Source organism: Anomalospiza imberbis, chromosome 9 (genome assembly GCF_031753505.1).
Source record: "Anomalospiza imberbis isolate Cuckoo-Finch-1a 21T00152 chromosome 9, ASM3175350v1, whole genome shotgun sequence".
Classification (NCBI taxonomy): domain Eukaryota; kingdom Metazoa; phylum Chordata; class Aves; order Passeriformes; family Viduidae; genus Anomalospiza; species Anomalospiza imberbis.
Genome location: NC_089689.1, coordinates 6,965,917 through 6,984,826, shown reverse-complemented (window position 1 = coordinate 6,984,826; position 18,910 = coordinate 6,965,917). Strand labels below are relative to the sequence as shown.

The following is an 18,910-nucleotide window of genomic DNA, read 5'->3' as shown; positions in this document are numbered from 1 at the left end:
AGTGGTTGGGTTTTATGTGAGGAAAGTTCAACCATGGTCTAGCTTTTTTGAACTGAGGACATTCAGAGCCAAACCTGTCTCCCCTGCCCATCTCCAGCTGAGTAGTGTGTGATAGGGAATGCAATGACAGATTTGGAGCTAATTTGTAATTGGAGGTATTTTGAACAAATCTGTTGTTTATTATTATATTGATGCCTTAGGAACTTGGAACAGCACTCCAGAAATAAATTCAGATCATATTTTGTATACTAAGAATGACTTTTGCCTAAGAACACAGCTTAAATTTGAGTAGCTAGGAAATATTTTATGCTCAGGATGGGTTCCCTGCAATGTGGTCTGGTCTGTCCTGCACTGAGGCATTCTTGTTTCACAGGAAAGAGATTTGCTCGAGTTCTGTGTTCAAGCCATGACAACACACAGTCCTGGGTGCAAGTGTCAGGCTTCACTGAAGCTGTGACCCCACCTCTTTTTGGCCCTTTTCATAGATTAGCTCCATGCATCTAAATCTACGGGGTTTCACTGAAATTACTCAAGGCATGTCTAGTAAGTTTTGAAAATGGGCACTGGGATATCCCTGTCTCCACTTCCTCTTTCCCTCAGTGATGTGAAAGAGCCAGATGAGTTTTAGGGCTGGTGATTGTTCAGGGTCAGCCTTTAGGGAACAAAATTCCTCTCTAGAGAGCTAATTCCTGTATACAATCACCCACATATAAATGAACATTTTCAGTATTCTGTCAGAGAATTACAGAGAATGTTGACTGTTGTAAGTGTCATTGACTGCTAAGTAGTGAGTAAGTCAAGTACCTGAAATCCATTGGTACAAACCAGCAATATTGTATTTACTCTCTGTTTTTTAAAGCAATACTGTGTTTACTCCATCCTGTATTTACTTCCTGTTTCTGTTTTTTCAGGCAAGCAGCTCAGTAAGGGATCAGGACTGAATGAATTGCTAAATATCCACAACTCTGCAAAGGTAGTAAATGTCAAAGATCCAGAGCCTGGAACATGGACAATTAAGGTAAAGTTATTGCAGAACTTCTGTATGATTGTCCTGTAGCATGTAAGGGGGTTGTATAATGATTTGCTGTGTTATTTATCATAGATACTTACAGCTGAGTCTGTGTTGCAGTAAATGTCCTGTGATCTTGTATTTAATACTGTTGTGTACCTCTTTATGTAGGTAAAGCTGCATGATCCCAGCTGTCCTAAATAGATGTGGAAACAATCCTACTGGTGTCGATCCTTTCTGACTGAACTATTCTATTGTAGCAGTGTAAATACTCTATAGTCATTTTTGGAGGGGAAGGCACCCGGGTGAGGCACTTTATAGGCAGTGTTGAATGGATCCTGCTGGGCATTGTCCCTGCCCTAAGCACAGAGGTGCTTTGAAAAGGATCATCAATTCACACACAGCCCTGGGGGAAGCTGTTGATCCTGCTGCAGAACTGCAGCTACAAAAGCATGTTGAGCTCAGCAGCTCTGGGGAGAATTGTTTGAATGTCTGTCTAGGACTGGGGGCTTATCAAACGAGGGACAGGGACTTTTTATATGGGCAGATAGTGATGGGACAAGAGGGAAAGGTTTTAAACTGCCAGAGGGGAGGGCTGGATGGGTTATTGGGAAGGAATTGCTCCTTGTGATGGTGGGCAGGCCCTGGCACAGGGTGCCCAGAGAAGCTGTGCCTGCCCCTGGATGCCTGGAAGTGTCCAAGGCCAGGCTGGATGGGGCTTGGAGCAACCTGGGCTAGTGGAAGGTGTCCCTGCCCATGACAGGGGTGGCACTGGGTGACTTTTTAAGGTCCTTTCCAATTCCATGATTCTATGACCAGAAGTGCTGAAAACCAGTACAGAGACTGGGCTGTTAAAAATGAAAAAGAAAAAGGTTTGGGTCCTACTGCATGTGTAACATGAGCCACATTGGATCCTGAGACCTTTTCCTACAAGTCAGTGCCTTGGGATTCACTTCTGTCACTTGTTGGAGGCTTCTAGGGTGAGGGATCAATGCAGCAAATATCCAGTGCCTTGCAGCCCAGAGGGACAGTGCAGGAAGAGCCCTGTGTGCTCCTGGCTGTGTGATGTGAGCTGAGCCACTGGTGTGTGCCAGCACCCAAGTGCTGGCTGCTGGGGAGGAGTCCTGGGCTCGGGGTGGACATCTGCAGAGCCAACAGTCCTCTTGTGCCCCGGCTGCCAGTGGTGGCATGCACTCCTGGTTGCAGGACAGCAGCCCTCCCAAGCCGTCAGGTTGCTCCTGCAGGCAGGGCCTGGGAGTTTTTTGGGGGTATGAAGATTTTTGGGTTTTTTTTTCCTAAGCTCAGCATAATGCTGTCTCCAGCTCTGTGGAAAACATAGATAAAACATTCAAATTGATGTATTCTGGGTTGAAAAAGAAATGAAGAAAATCTCTTGAATATGTAGTTGAAATATTTAAATCTAAATTTTATGAGCAAGCCAGGTCATGTATTTCTTCATAGACACCTGTATTTTGGGCATTTTTTTGATATTGTTTGTAAAACAGGAAAGCATCTTTCACAAATATGTGTTTGCTCTTTTGATAATACTCGTCCAGCCTGGGAGGGGAAACACTAATTTGGAGTCTATGTAATCCATGTTCAACTACAAATAATGAGAAGAGACCTAAAGATAATAATTGGAAAGCAGTCCTGTGTGATAAAACTAATTCCTGATGTTTGCCTAAACACCTCCAGCTCCTAGACATGACAGTGAGAGATGTGTTTATTGTTATTAGGAAATGGTAAAATTTTATAAGGTTATTGTGGGCTTAAAACTTGCAAATATCCAAAGGTCTGAGTAATTCATAGAGAAATGATTTCCCAGTATATTTTTCTGTGGATTGTTTACTTGGCTTTAGTCACTGGCTTGGTTTATTTACACAAAGATTTTAAGACTTAAAACTTAAGCTTTGTGAAAATTTTATTCACACCATAAACTCCTTATACAGATGCACCAAGCTATAAAAACAGAACTTTATCACTGAGTTTATCTAGTGAAATTTTAACTGGCAATTAACTCTTGATACCTTGAGTTGCTTGGCACTATTAAATATTTCTTTATATTGTTTACATCTGGCTTATATAAAAAAGGCTTTAGTGGTGCTATTTCTGAGGTGAAAGGCTAACTAAATAGAAGGAAATATGTTGTTTTAATCAGATAGACATTGATTTGTCATTGTGTCCAATGCCTGTCCAAAGGCTGTTAGTTAAAAGAGACAACTGTTTAGTTTGATACTTACATGCAGTGATGGCAGGGGGGGTTACTCTGGAGTAACCTCTCCCAGAGAGTTGCAGGAATTTGAGAATGGATCAGGAAAAACTCCAGGGAAAGCTTAGTGGAAGCTTCCAGACACCTGAAGGGTGTAGAAGTAGACAAGGAGGAAAAGCCATGGGTTCCTGTGCACCTTTGGCAAGTTGCAGCTGACCTTTCTTTCTCTGCATAGAATCATAGGAAGTAACATAAAATTATTTTGATTTGTCTTTTTAAGATGAAAGATGTGCATCAAAGCAGTTGTAGTCTCCAGAGCATGAAGCTCCGGCTGTTCAAGGGTGATGGCTGGGTGGGGGTTGTTCTGATTTGTTTTTTGCTGGTTGAAGCAGAATGACAAGGTGAGGGTACAAGGGTACAGACCAGAGGGGAGAGGTACCTGTGCACCCTCTGTTTCCCCTTGGCTGGGGAAGTGAAGCACCTTTAATGCATAGATTTGAAATGGTCAGGTCCTAACTCCCAGACCACTGCCATTGCAGGCACTGGCACGTGGCAAGGAGTTGTGGATTTGTTGGTATGATTTACTTCCAAGACAAACTGGCTCTCTTTGCTGACACCACAATTGTAGGGTGGATGTGAAAGCGAAGCTTTATTCAAGGTGCTTTTCATTACCACTTTAGCCATGAGGCTCCTCTCTGTGCTGCTGTTGGCCATGCTGGAGTCAGCCCCTGAGCCCAGTGGCTGGCTCACCTCTGTGCAGTCCCTGCAGTGCTGATTCCATGTGTGACCATGTGCTGGCTCTTTTGCAGACCTCGAGCAGCGGGAGGCACTCTGTGCGCATCACGGGGCTCAGCACCATTGACTTCCGGGCTGGCTTCTCCAGGAAGCCCACCTTGGACTTCAAGAAAACATCCAGCAGGCCAGTGCAAGGTCTGTTTCCACTTCAGTCCATGATAAATAGCTTCAGGCCCCCAAAGTCAAGTACAGCTTTATGATGAGCTTTGTGATAACTCTGGGGATGCTGTGGGTTGGTTCCTGGAGGGGAATTCATACCTGTGTGACATAAATACAGATATTTTTAACTATGCCTCAAAATTGCAGTGCTGTTTCTGTTATTTTTGGAGTTTCAGAAAAAGGCTTTGACCTAGGGGCATGGTGAGGAGTTAATAAAGAAGCTGCTTTTTCAGAAACACCTGTTGGAAATCAGTAATTTAAACTTTCCCCAGCTGGGTCTCCTCATGGCTAATAAGCAGAGCTCAGCTGAGCACAATTTAGTCTTTCCCTACACAGTAGGTAAGGGCTGGAGCTGAATGGTGCATTCATGGTGTTGTGAGCCATGCTGATGGAATTTAATCTTTCAAGTTTTAATTATCTGTTTTCTTTAGCACTTAAAATAGTGTGTTTCTGTTTTTCTAGGGATTCCTACCTTCATGCTGCTGAATACCACAGGGATCCTGCTTCCAGCTAGAGTAGACCGACTGGAACTTCTGAGTATTACAGGGGAACTCCTTAAGACCTTGCCTGTGAAATACTATCCTGACAGAAAGCCCTATGGACTGTGGAATATTTCTGACTTCATTCCACCAGATGAAGCTTTTTTGGTTAAAATAACGGGCTATGACAAGGATGGTTATCTTTTTCAGAGAGTTTCAAGTGTTTTGTTTTCTAGTATTATTCCTGGTAAGTGACTTTAACTTGAATTGACTATTCATTTTTCTTATCTGAGTCAGTTGAAATTGAGGTATTGTATGCTTTTATAACTTATGCAAGTACTTTCTGTGCTGTTTTCTTCCAAAGTTCTGTCTCTAGTTTGTCATGGTCAATACCTACCAAGTGGAGCTTCCTTTTAATAAAAGGAAAGGATGGGATGTGTGTTAGTAGCTGCTAATATGCTTTCTGGGGAATGTTTTCTTTCTTCAGATGCCCCCAAAGTTACAATGCCCATGAAAACTCCAGGATATTATTTACAGCCAGGCTCTGTTCCTTGCCACGTTGACAGCCTTATACCTTTTACTCAGCGTTTTACTAAAAATGGAGTAAAACTGGGAGTGGATCAGTTCTTCAAGTAAGTAGTGACCTTTTTTTCACAATGCTGCTTCATTTCCTATATATAGCTTATGATTTCTGTTATTATTTACTGCTATGTGCTGTCTGCATCCTGCTACTTCTAGTCTATTATTTTTGGTGCTCTTCATCAGGAAAGCTGTGTTTTTTTGAGATATGGATAATATTTATATATAGAGAGATATGATGTACAGAGGAGGGTGTACACTCTGTACATGTGATGGGGTTTATAAGGTTCTGGCCTAATTTCCCCTCAAATGTGTGCTCTGAAGTTATGATAAAATGGGTCTAAAAGTCTAGAAGGCAAATGGTTTTAATTTATATTTTTAAACATTATGTAAAATTGGTAACTAGCTTTGTTTATTAAACACACTTCTCACTCTGGCCCCAGTGATACATAGATGACTTGGCATACTTCGGTTTGTTTGATTTTTTTTTTAATGCCTTTCATGGATGCCATAGAAGCATGTGACCTGTGACCTGCCTTAGAAAACATCATCTTCAGAAAATCTCTCAAAATAGCAAAATTTATGTGGCCTATACCAGAAGGCTCTTCAAATTTCTGTATAGAAAAAGAATTGTGTGCCCTCTGTCTGTAGGGTGAGAGAATAATAATTTAGACAAAGGTTAATTAGTTAAAATACTCATAGAGTGCCCCTTTTAATTCTGTTTGTTAAAACCAAAAGGGAAGTGTGCCCTATCAAACAGTGTCAGCAGCCTCCTGTGCAGCCCAAAGCACCTCAGGAGCAGACTGAAGACTAAATTCTGCATTCCCCAGCAGGTACAGCGTACCCAAGTCAACACATCCTGCAGCTCCCTTGTGCACTGCTGGCAGTGGGAAATGCTGCAGCTTGCTGTGGTTTGGGTTTTAATGAGGTGCTACTGACACATAGTGAGCCCCAGCACAGCACATACTTGGGCTGCTGTGTAATGTTTTCCATTCCTTAGGTATGAAACCCCACGCTTCTCCTTGTTCTTTGCACATCCGGCACCGCTGATTCGGCTGCGTTTTTCTTTTTTCTGTTACAGAGCGGATGAATGAACACATCATCCAAGTTAATTTAACAAAACATGTCTCAAGCCAAATATTGTTGGTCACAGTTAAATAGGATCTAATTCAGCTTGGCTTGTTTGCCCCTATTTGTAGTGAAATTCCAGGCAGGGTTTGTCCGGCTTAGTAGTTCAGCACAGATTTGAACTGTAGTATTCCTCTGCATTGAATGAGTTTTGTTTTGGTGTCGAGATGTCTTTGCTCAACTGTTTTAATATTTATTTCAAAACCTAAATGGTTTACGAGTTGAATATCATATTTCTATTGTGACAGTTGTCTATGTGAAAATACCCTTAGGATGACTACATGTTCAGGGCTCATGAGGAGAACAGACTTTGAAATTTGAATTTTTTTTTTTTTACTTTAGTTCTAGACGTTCAGCTGCAGTAATAATTCCTGATTTTAAATGAGTAATATATGTTAGGAAGAAGAAATTTTTGTCAAATTGTAACAGCTTTGTTTTTCTGCATCCTGTGGTAGTGTAGTAAGAAAATTTGGGTTTTGCTTTATATCCCAGTGCATTTTTTTACCAGCCTGATAAAGGACGTTAAGAGCAGTAGTAGAGCACCTTGTTCCAGTGGGCAGTGGGAACTGAGCACTAAAATGTGTACACATTATATGTATTATAATTAACAGATCCCACCAATCCTGCAGAGATTAGAACCAGCAAAAATAAGACATTAAATTCTGACAAGAAAGGCAATTCATGTAGTTAATCAAAACAACAATCATGATAATTAAAAAAATCACTGATAATCAGCTGCTATTTGTGGTTGCTATTCAAGTCTAGTAAACTATGCAGAATATATCCCTCCAAACCATGTGCTAGGAAGTGAAATTCTAGGTTTCATTTCTCCCTGTGAGCTGTAGCCTTCTGCTGGCGAGCTCCCAGCTGGGTTTGGAGCAGTGTGGTGGGGGTGTCCAGGAGATGAGGTCTGATCCAACCCAAGCACCACCATGCTCTCTGCATGACTGAGAACCAGGGGATCATCTGGGCTGTGGAGTTTGAGTGTTTGTAGCTGCCCAGACAAACAGCCCAATCAGCAGTTTGCATGTGCAGTAAAATTAATTTGGTAGATAATGTTGGTGCTGGAAGGTGCTGAATTATCCCATGACATGTACTGTGATTTGTGTGCAGTTACAGCTCCTCACCCAGTGCCCATGTGTGGAGCAGATGCCCTGAGCTGTGTGTTAGTCCTTGCTGCTGGTGTTGGTTTGATTTCTAAATTTTTCTTTAGTAGTCCACCACAGGTCTTTGTTTTGCCAAGCTGTTCCATGCCCCTGGGCACATTTCCCTTTGTGCTTCTGTTCTCAAGGCTTCCACGTTTGACATCTGGCATGCAGCATGAGTCAGGAAGGAAGTAGAATAGGGTTGCCTGACCTCACTTTTAACATACTTTCCATGAAATAAAGGAGTTTCTCACTCATTATTTGGAAGAAACACCACCTTATTCTTTAGTGCTGGCACTTGCTGCCATGTCCATGTGCCAGCATTGCACTGGGAAATGTCATAGATTTGAAGTATGATATATTAGGTTATCTAGAGTATGAAGTAAGAGGGAACAAGTAGAAAGCCATTTAAGGTCACCATACACTGTTTTCATTTGTGGTGTGGTTGGATTGTCTGTCTCATGGTGCTACAGCATTGAACTTCCATGCAGATTCCAAGTCTCGTGTTCCTTCTGTATCCTTTAAGGGCTGATAAATCAATCTATTCAGACAAACAAAGGGGTCATTAATGTAGTGTTTTCCTGTAATGTGGCAATTACTTGCCAAAGCTCTCACAGATATTTTGGTGCTTATCAGTTTTGTTTATGTGCCATAGCAACAGGCCATGGGGAGCACTGGGATACTGCAGAACCACTGTTTTGCTCATTTATATTGTCCTCTGTGTGTCTGTAGCACCAGAAGTTTATAAAATGTGGTTTTGTATCAAGAGAAACTGAGAATGTTTGTTTTGAAGCGCATGTAAGCAGCCTACATAGCTACAATTTTCCTCTCTTCTTGCTTTCACATTGTGTGTGATACCAACATGGTGTTACTGCCCAGCAGCCTTGGCCTTGCTGGGATCTAGAGAAAACCTGCAGTGGTTCTTTGGATTGCTGTACCTGTGAGTTTGGGAAGCTCAGGTGGGACGATGAGACCTTGTTGCCTTTGCTGATAAGAGTTATGGGTTTGGTACCACACACTGGCTCTGCACAGAAACTTGCTGGCATCGAGGAATGTGTTTTCTCAGGTGGTAAATACAACAGAGCACAAGCAGCTGAGGGAATGACAGCAAATACACTGCCTTTGGGTATTGTGTGACAACTGCTGACTTGTTAAAGGTTTATTTTTTGATGTGCAAGTGGGGCATTCTGCAAAATCTTAGGAGAAAATATCATCCATAAAGTGACATCCAATTTGATTAATCAGAGGGTCTGTCTTGCCTCTTAATGATTGTGAAACTCTCCTGTGTCTGCAGTCAGGAAACCAAGCTGGTGTAGTTCTTGGTTCCTTGAGGGATTCAGTGGGTGCCCTTTTCTCCTGCAGAGAATCATCCAGCATGAGCTGGGACATTGCCCAGGTGTCTGTGTCCGACGAGGGCTTTTATGAGTGCGTGGCCACCAGCACTGCAGGGACAGGACGCGCGCAGACGTTCCTCGATGTGTCAGGTGCGTCCCAGCGCCCTTCTGGGGTGGACTACGTGGGCTCAAACACTTAAGAAAAGCACATGGGGCCAATAAAATACATTACCAGTTTTAAATGTATTTTTAATTACTGTGTTTTTTCCTCACCCATGTCCACAGGTGAGCTGAGGTTTATTCAGCAAACATGTTTTAAATATCAAAGTTGGTTTGGTTTTAGTTCCTGCTATCAGTTGGACTTGCAGAATAGATCTGACCTGTAGAATCCAAAACCTAAATCTCAGATTTCAACTGTTCACATTTTTATTTCACTTTGTAGCAATTATATGTTGGCTTGATTGTATATATATGTTACCTGATAGACAAGGAAGTAAGAAAGTTGTGTTCAAATTTCTGCTTTTTTACAATACAAAATTCAGTAAATTCTTGGATGTCTTATCTATTACCTTGAATTTATTCAAGGTAATAAAGATGAGGAAGTAAAATGAATGAGGTAAAAATAGGGCTAATCACAAAGATAGTTTTGAATAAACAGTAGGCTTATTTCAGTCTGTGGGCAGATGGATGAGACCCCTGCCCATATTATAGCAAATTTTGTCACTTAGTTTTTCACAGTTGCAATGCAGTGAGAGGGAAAAATAATTTCTGGTTTGTAGCAAAGATCCATTCTGTACAGCCTTGTGTTGGTGTTGATCGATATGAGTCTTGGAGCAAGTGAAAGCTGTTGCTGGTGAGCTGGAAAAACACTGGAGCAGTTAATCTGTGACAAGGAGGAATGGGAGAACTCAGACCAACATTTTCAACTCAGGGTTTCATTTAATGGCTTGAAATGGAAGTTGTCTTGCCTCTTAGCTCTTGCAGTAGCTACTCCAGGTAGTCATTTCCAGGTGGATTATGAGTCACAGAATCACAAACCAATTCAGGCTGGAGGCACCTTTGGAAGTCACCTAGTCCAATTCACAGCTCAAAGAGAATTAGCTTCCAAGCTTGATTATGTTTTTCAGGAACTTGTCCAGTCAATCTTTGAATGTCCCCAGGGGTGGAGATTTCACAAGTTCTTGGGCAGCCTTCAGTGCTTAACTACCCCCACTGGGAAAATATTTTGTATGTCTGGTCAGAATTTCCCCTGCTGCATGTTATGAACAAAGACTCTCATCTTTCTTTTCCCTCTCCTGTGCCCTGAGAACACTCTAATTGTGTATTCCCTAAAACAACCCTCTCAGTAGCTGAAGAGAGTGGCTCCATAACCCTTCACCTTCCATTTTCCAGGCAAAGATGTTCCTTTCATTGTACTATGAGCAAATTCTTAGAAACTGGTGTGATAGCACTGATTTTATGCAAGGCAAAGTTTGTAGAGAAACAGTCCTCTTGGACCAAGGGATGAATTTGAGGAGAGGAACATCCTTTTATTCACACAAAGTACGGAGTAGAAGGGAACAGTAACATCTGTCCTAACCCAAGTCCTGGTTCTAGAGCACTAGTTTATATTTTAGCCACAAAAAACCTTCAAGCAGAAAGGATATTCCCAGATGCTTGTTTCAGACCATGGCTTGGAGGGCAAGCAATTGTGGGCATAAAGATTCTCAGTCTGGAAGTTGCAACCATTCTCCTCATCAAAGAGAAATGTGAAGGAGAATCCTGACCTTTTTCTTGTGATGTTGGTAGCACTTGAAAGCCAAGAGTAATAAGGGGGAAAATCCCATATCCCCTCATTTACAAAGCACAAGAGATGGCCTGGAATTGAGTCACTGTGTAAACATGAAAATATGTTCTGTTCAGAGCCCTGCAGAGGATTAATGGGAGGGCGATGCTTTGAAATCCTTGTGTACAAATATTTGCAAGAAAATTACTTGAAATTTCTTCTTGAAGCAAAGTAAACAATCTTGTCAAGTGTTCTTGGTTTACCCAGCTGACAGATGGTATAACGCAGATAATCCCTCCTGGCAGCTGTTGTGTGAAAGGTATTGGAGCTGTGCCAACATTTTCTCATTTCACAGAAAGCAAGCACTTGAGTTTGACTTTTACTCCTATTAAATCTTTAAAATGTCAAACGGCTCGTTAGCTTGTGCAGCACCCTAACTGAAGGGCCAGTGAAGTGCTGGGGGATGGCTGAGTGTGAGCACTGCTGTGGGCAGTGGCTGGGGTAGTCCAAAACTTGTGCTGTCCTACTAGGCTGGCAGCCAAAAGATGGGGATTCCAGTCCTGTACTGGCCTCACCTCTCTTTTCCTGAGTTTAGGTAATATATTTGGCAATAAACCTGTGGAAAGCAGTAGAATACTTTTTGTTTCTCCCAAACACCACAAACCTACAAGTACAGGGGAGAAATTCCATTCAGTAAGCAAGTGTAGCTTTCCCTGACTCTCCTCTGCATGGGTTAAAGTCTATGGATTTGGCAACGGGGGCAATTGCTGTCAGGACTGTGTTTGTAGGGAGGCAGAGCTGCACACCCAGCACACAATGCTGTGCAGGGATCCAGCACTGAGCTTGTGAACCTCATCTGAGACCCCCCAGGAGACCTCACGGAGGAGGATTTATGGCTGGTTCTGGGCTTAGGAGTAACTTTAACCCTTAATAAATACAGATTTATTTTTTTTATTCCCTGTTATCCTTGGGTTTTTTTAGGATAGTTGTGTTTTAGTGTATACTGATAAAGACTTGGTCTTACTCTTACAGCTGCCTCATTTCTGCACAAATATCCCTCTCAAAGTATTATTTATTGCAGAGTTTTCTTTGTTCAAGAAGCAGTCTGGGGAAAATCAAATGGAATATATATGATATTTTTAATGGGAATGCATAAAGTAATAAATAATTCATTTTCTTTCTTGAAATGTTGCCTCCTTGATCAGTAGTATCTCAAGGATGAGCAGAATGACTTCTCCTATTTTAACCATCCGTGGTTTCAAAGTTTAATTTCAGTAGAATATTACTGCATCTGCTTTCTTCTGGGAGCATGATAGAACAGTACAGATGGGTCGGGTAGAAAGGAGATAACAAATACTGGGAGTTGCAACATAAAATATGTACAGGAAAAGATAATGAAATTACCGGGGACTTGAGTGGAAGTGAGAGTTGAAGGATGTTGTACATAGCTGCAGGAATTCCTCCTGCCTGGCTGCCAGAGCTCATCCCATGTACCCAGGGACAGTTGGTGTGCAGCAGCACAGCACTGCCCGAGGTCACTGTGGGTTCCAAGAGCTGGGGCTGGGACCCCAGGCCCCCCAGGAGCTGGTGCCACTGACTTGGGGTTCCTAAACCCCTGGTCTGACTCCAGCAGCTGGCACCCAGTCTACTCACACTGATCCCCCAGTAGCTGGCACTTAATATTTGCAGGGATACAGAGAAGGGACAGGGACTGAGGTTACTCTGCGAGACTTAAAGAAGGGATTTCCTAGTGAAAGAGGACAAGCTGTGCTGGCCAGACCATGGCTGGGGCAGACAGGCTGATGGTGCTTTGCAGGGGATGGGCCCCTTTTATGCCCCTTCCTGACTATTCCTCCCTTTTCTCCTCTCTGATTCACTTCCCTGCATATTCCTTCATGAGTTTGCCAGCTGCCCCTCACCCCCACCATAGCAGGGACCTCAGGTTTGTGTCCTTACCAGCTGCACAGCCTGGGCTGGCCCCTCTGTGCAATGATGCTGGTAACTTCTGGTGCCCTTCAGTCAGGAGGAGGAGTGTCTGTTGGTGTTGTCTGCTGGCTGTCTGTATACTATGTTTATTATCTCCCCTTTTCTTATCCCATTTCATGAGGCCCTTAATCAAATAAGGGTATGGATGCTTTCTCCTTCCACATTTTTGTGTAGAATTCATCATGAAAAGAGCTCACTAATGGTGCTAATGCTAATGGTGTTAACTTGGTTCCATTGTTGCTGCTGGAAGAATTTCCTACTAACATTTTTTTCCATATGCAACCTGTAAAAATCAACTGCATAGCTCAGATGCTACCAGGTGGTGTCACATCTGGGGCAGAGATCAGACTCGGAGGCCTATGGTGGTCCTGTCTCCCTCCCTCCCTCTCTCCTGTTGCTGTCACATGATCCCTTGTTGGCTGTGCTCAAAAAACACAGAGCTGCCTCTTCTCACATAGGATGTGATTTTTCATCCTACAGGATGTGATAGTTCGGCTCTAGACCAGGTATGCTCTTGTGATGTGAGCTCCTGGCAGGTAGCTCAACGTCAGAGAATGAGACTGCTGCCCTGGGTTCTGTTCGTGGCTTCAGAATGGGAGATGAAACCAAATATTAAACCTGAATTATTAAATTTATTCTTTCACCCTTAACCTATTAGATGAATAATTAAATATTTAAATATTACTACTCTTTTTGTTCTGTAGTGTGCCTAGAGTTGCTTATCAGGAATGCACAGATGCTGAGAGGTCGCTGAAATGTGTCTCACGCCGCTGTTCTCCGTTCCCGCAGAGCCCCCGCCCGTGGTGCAGGTGCCTGCCAACGTGACGGTGGTGCCCGGGGCCGGGGCGGTGCTGAGCTGCCAGGTGCTGAGCGCGGGCCGCTACAACCTGACCTGGCAGCGGCACGGGCGCGACGCGCGCCTGCAGGACCCGCTGCGGCTCCGCGTCCTGGCCAACCTGTCCCTGGAGGTGAGGCCGGCCCGGCTGTCGGACGTGGGCAGCTACAGCTGCACGGCTGCCAACGAGGGTGGCTCTGCCACGGCTTCTGTCTTCCTCACCGTGCAAGGTAAGGACGGGATACCGCGCCTGCAGCTCGCTTGGCAGGGCTCCTGTTGGAACAGGCTGCCCACAGCCTTGGACAGGCCCATCCCTGGAAGTGTCCAAGGCTGGACGGAGCTCAGAGCGACCTGGAATGGTGGAACGTGTCCTAGCCTGTGGCAGGGGGTGGAACGAGAGGGGCTTTGATATCCCTTCCAACCCAAACCATCGTGTTTCATGAAAAATCAGTCAGAACTAAAAAAGATAGCATGAGCGAGACCAAACAAATCTAGGTCTGGGCTTTTGCTGTTTACCAGGAACAAATTTAAAAGAAAAAAAGGTATAAATGCAATAATTGGTGTAGGAGCAAATATTTTTCAAATTTTGAAGTACTGTAGGATGGTTTTTTTTCTATTTGCCTTGATTGTGTGGAGTTTTCCACCTTGGTTCTTTGATGCCTGTCTATAGGTGAGGAGAGACAGAACTCAAAATCTTAGAAAATTATTGTCACTTGTAGGTGATTCCAACAGATTTCTGCTTGCCATGCTGCTGGGCTATGTTCTGTGCAGAGGGGGGTACCATCATTAATTAACTTTTCTGATCTAATTCTAGTAATTTGTTAGCTAATAGAAAACTTGGAATTATGGAAAAAACAAATTTTGAATGGAATAGCGTGACCTGAGGTGCTCCAAAGAGGTCGAAAGTGGAGTTGTAAAACTTATTAAAGGGATGTTGTTTTTCCTATATATGTTACCAAGGTAGAATAAGTAGGTGTGGAACCACTCATGTGGGGCCTAGTACAAAATACAGCAGAATGAAGTGTGGTTTTTCAATATCTGTTTGAATTACCCTTAGATTGCTACAGCAGATTTATAACTTAATTTCTAACTAACTTTGATTTATCTAACCTCAATTTTTAACAAAGCTGGAAGGAAAAAAGTAATGGAAAAACCTCAACCTCATGCATTTGGAAAACCTAGTTTTGAATTGTACAGAATTTTTCCATCAAGACACTCATTCAAGCATGTCAAATGTATCAAGAGAAGTGCCTCTCTCCCTCGTTCATCTCTTCCTGGGATTTAGGTTTTCCTCCCTAATGTCTGTAGCTCAACTGGGAGCTTTAATACACCAACCAAATTGCTCTGGTATTTTTTTTTCTAGTAAATCTAACAGAGTTTTACTGCTGTCACAACAGAATATTAAGTTTCAAATCCCTTATATATGTGGAATGATTGTATCAAATGGTTGGGAATTACACTTTGGTAGGTCCTGGTACTGCTAACAGCTTTCAAATGTGTTTGAGAGAACCCTCTTGGGCAGCTCAGACAGCCTTAGCTGAGAGTCTGAGTTCAGTTTTCTTTATTTTTTTTTTTGTAAAGGATGCTTAGAACAGAATAAATACATAGGAAACACTAAGCTGAAGCTGAATTCAGCTTTCTGCAGTAGTGCCTGCCTCTATTATTTGGAAAAATAATCTACTGCCAGCTTTCCCAATGGCTGCATGCAGAAGATGAATGGCATCTGAAGGGTTTGCAAGTACTGTTACTTGTGATCATTTAAATTTGTCTGGAAAAAATGATTTCCGTCAGATTTCTGGGACTACTCAGTGTGTGATTGTTATGTACAGCTTGCAGTGCTTGTTAGGATCTGCAGTGGTTTTCAAAAAACAGTTTTTATTTGGCAGTAAAGAGTAAAGGGTGGCCATATGTAAGAGCTACAGCTTTATGGGCTTGTCATTATTAACATGCCAAAGAGGGAAATTTGAAGTCTTGTTAATTGATGGAGATGGGTCCATGTTTTGTGTAAGTTACTCAGAATGTCAAATTAAATTCATCCTGAAGCCCTTTATTACTGTTGGACCAGCTCCATGTAGCTCTCTGAATTTCAGATCATAAGAGAATAAACACTGCTTTCATTCCCATTTTCTCTCTGGGAGTGAGTTAAGGCAGAATACAAATGCTGGTGGCTCTAAAAATTACCCAGCATCTGCATTTCCTGCTGAAGGATGTTGTAGTAAACCCTTGTTTTGAAAGTGTTGGGTTTGATGCTGTTTCTGACAGGGAACATTGATGTGACTCCTGTGCCAGCATCTGTGCAAGTACAGCCTGGAGCCTTCGTGGGGCTGACTTTGTGTCCCAGTTGTGTGCTCTGTGCTCAGGAGAACACACTGTCCCCATCCTCTCACTGCTCCCCACGACCAGGACACAGGCAGGGCACAGCCCTGTGTGAAACTTGGGCCTCTCTGTAGGCTGGGTACTGCCCACAGAGCACTCCGGAAGGTCCTGGAATGCAGTTTGATAAATCCTAAGCAGTCTTGATGCCCACTGAGTGCTAGGACTAAGCAGTATGTGCTCAAATTTGGAGTAGTGCAAGAGTGGCTATGCAGTGCCAGTTGCTCAAGTCCTCCCATCAGATTGGTCTTGTACGGAAACATAAGTGAATTTATGAGGGGATTCCTTACTTTTTCAGGTGCCTAGAGGACTATGTTGCAGTTGTGTGAGGCTAGAGATTGGCCAGGAATGTGAAACATTGGTAATCCTATGTATTTTTTAATATGTTTCTCACTGATGGCTGAAATTCCATGAACATTTAAACCTTTTATTTTTGTTATAGCCTGGTAAGTGAAATATGAGCTTTCTATTTGCATATTTTTTAGGCTCAATTAATACAGCATATGGTGGAAGCTTGATGTTTTCTTTGTGGCTTTTTCATAAATATATCTCAGTAATATTGATTTGGGGGGAGAAATGTAGGAATTTGCGTGCTTTATTAAAATAGAAACAGTATGCATGGTGAAGAGATTGATTTGTGGTGGCTTTTTTGTTTCCTTCCCCTTGAAGAATTTCAACTACACCATTGATCCCCAGAAATCTGGGTGATGCTAAATGTGATTTTATGGTACTCTTGGTTTTTCATGTGTTCTGGTGTAAGAGCAGACAAGGAAGGGATTATCTGGATTATTGCAAATTTCTTTTCCTTCTACAGCACAGCTGTGTAATGGAGAGAGACTTTGGCTTGTGTTTGGTATTGGTAGAGATGTTTTCAGTTAGTAATCTGGGCATGTGATGATTTCCAGCATTGGGTTAACAAGCAGGGAAATCAGCATTCTGCTCAGGTGCATATTTTTGTCTGAATGTATAGCGGGAACAAAATCATACCTGCAGTAGTTACTGTTCTGTCCACACCATGGTGGGTTTCCTTCACCTTATTATTTAAAATGCTCAAGTGCCTGTGTGGTATCACCCTCAAAAGCTGAAAGGCACTTTCAGGACCTGCTTGCGGGGAGCACTGTTAAACAATGCAGTGTCCAGCCACACCTACAGGAAATAAGCAGATTTATTATGTGTTCCACCTGCCCACATGAGAAATCAAATATCTGTTTGCCTTTGGGCATGGAAGAATTGTCATTGCTGTAGTGAGGTGTGCAAGTGTTGTTTGGCCAAGCCAAGGGGTAACAGGAGATGCTCTCTGAACAGCTGCCTTAGATGTGCAGTGGGGGAAAGTGGGTCCCTGTGCTGCCTGGGGGGCATTCACCTGGGGGACAGCTGGGGGCACTTCCCAGTGCCCAGAACTTGAATACAGCTGAAAACAAAAGAATAGCCCAGGAGACAGCATGTGTGACTTGGCTCAACAAAGCAACACTGATACTGAAATACATCCCAGGCAGGAGCAGAAACCAGGTCTGGATGAACACAGTGGGGCTTTCAGCATGAATGTGCTAGTGTCTGGAAGAATTCCAGGGAAGAGACTGCCCAGATGGATAAAAGGAGGATTACCTTCTTGGCATAACTCTGATTTTTTTTTTCTGTTATTTTTTCTGAAAAGATACAATACAGAAATAAATATCCTGGTATTTCAGATCTCTCTCTAACTGATGGTGTGAATATTGCTCACTTAGTTCTGTGGCTGCACACTGTGATAATGGGCAGAGAGGAACTGGTTGTACTGCTCTGAGATCTTTGAACACAGTGAAAATGGGGAAGGGACTAAAACTGAAGTATTTCTGCTTCAGTTGCTATTTCAAATTTGAAGTTCATTAAATGCAAGGTGTCTGTGCTGAAGAATGAAAAGCAGTTTAGGGCCTTCTGTTCTTCTCTCTAGGCTGTTCTTTGGAGCTATCTGGGGTTTGGATCAATCTGGTCTAGTGGCAGGTATCCCTGCACATGGCAGGGGATAGAGTAAATAATCTTCAAGGTCCCTTCCAACCCAAACCATTCTGTGATTCTGTTTCTTTACTTGCAACATGTGGGTGCCCCTCTGCAGACTACCAGGACAAGTGGCGCTACAGGACAGCACTCCCTGCACCTTGGTGGGGTTGAGAAGGGATTCGGAAGGGGATCACTGGGAATTTGGTTGCTGAATAAGGCAAGATAATGTGTGAAGGTGATACTACTTTTTAATTAGGTTCCCTTACTTGATGCCAGAAAAACAGATGAGTGTGACTGGCTGATTGATGCTGAAGGCTTCTTTTTGTTTATCCCTCCTGAATGTTTTGATCTGTCTTCAGGCTATACAACTCTGGTCTCAGCTTGCTGTCCAAACAGGAACCTTTTTCACAACGTTTCTGTTTATGTTCTTCTGCACATCATTAATTTGGCTTGTGAATAAAAGCATAAAATTGAATTGAATACTAATTCGTAGAATCCTAGAATGTACCATAAAGCTCATCTCATTCCTTGGGCAGGGACAACTTCCATTATCCCAGGTTGCTCCAGGCCCCATCCAGCCTGGCCTTGGACACTTCCAGGGATCCAGGGGCAGCCACAGTTTCTCTGGGCACCCTGTGCCAGGGCCTGCCCACCCTCACAGGGAACAATTCCATCCAGTATCCCATCTGACCCTGCCCTCTGTCAGTGGGAAGCCATTCCCCCTTTTTCCTGTCCCTCCATCTGTTGTCCCAAGTCCTTCTCTGGCTCTCTTGGAGCCTCTTTAGCCACTGGAAGGGGCCAGAGGTCTCCTTGGAGGGTTGTCTTGTCCATGTGAACACCCCCAGCTCTCCCAGGCTGGCTTCAGAGCAGAGGGGCTCCAGCCCTGGTAGCATCTCCATCGCCTTCTCTGGACTTCCTCCATCAGCTCCATGGCCTTCTCATGTTGGAGGCCCAGAGCTGGAGGCAGCTCTCCAGGTGGGGTCTCTTGAGAAGCCTTACACATGGTCTGTGTTGTTTAAAAGGTTTCATTGTGCAGCCTTGAATGAGATGGGCACTGTAAGGAGCTTGTGCTTCTCCTTTCATCTATAAATCTTCACCTCTGAGATACAGAGAACAAAGCAAAGGAAATTAAATGGA

The 18,910-nt window shown here is 43.2% G+C and overlaps 1 protein-coding gene across 1 annotated transcript in view; it reads left to right on the top strand.

Annotated features, from left to right (window-relative positions):
- Positions 1 to 18,910, top strand: part of HMCN1 (hemicentin 1) — a 167,586-nt gene that overhangs the window by 43,774 nt on the left and 104,902 nt on the right. Inside the window, exons 6-11 of the mRNA XM_068199489.1 lie at positions 912 to 1,018; positions 4,028 to 4,148; positions 4,635 to 4,898; positions 5,139 to 5,283; positions 8,866 to 8,987; positions 13,378 to 13,653. Coding sequence (XP_068055590.1) covers positions 912 to 1,018; positions 4,028 to 4,148; positions 4,635 to 4,898; positions 5,139 to 5,283; positions 8,866 to 8,987; positions 13,378 to 13,653 — 1,035 coding nt within the window. The remainder of the gene's footprint in view (positions 1 to 911; positions 1,019 to 4,027; positions 4,149 to 4,634; positions 4,899 to 5,138; positions 5,284 to 8,865; positions 8,988 to 13,377; positions 13,654 to 18,910) is intronic.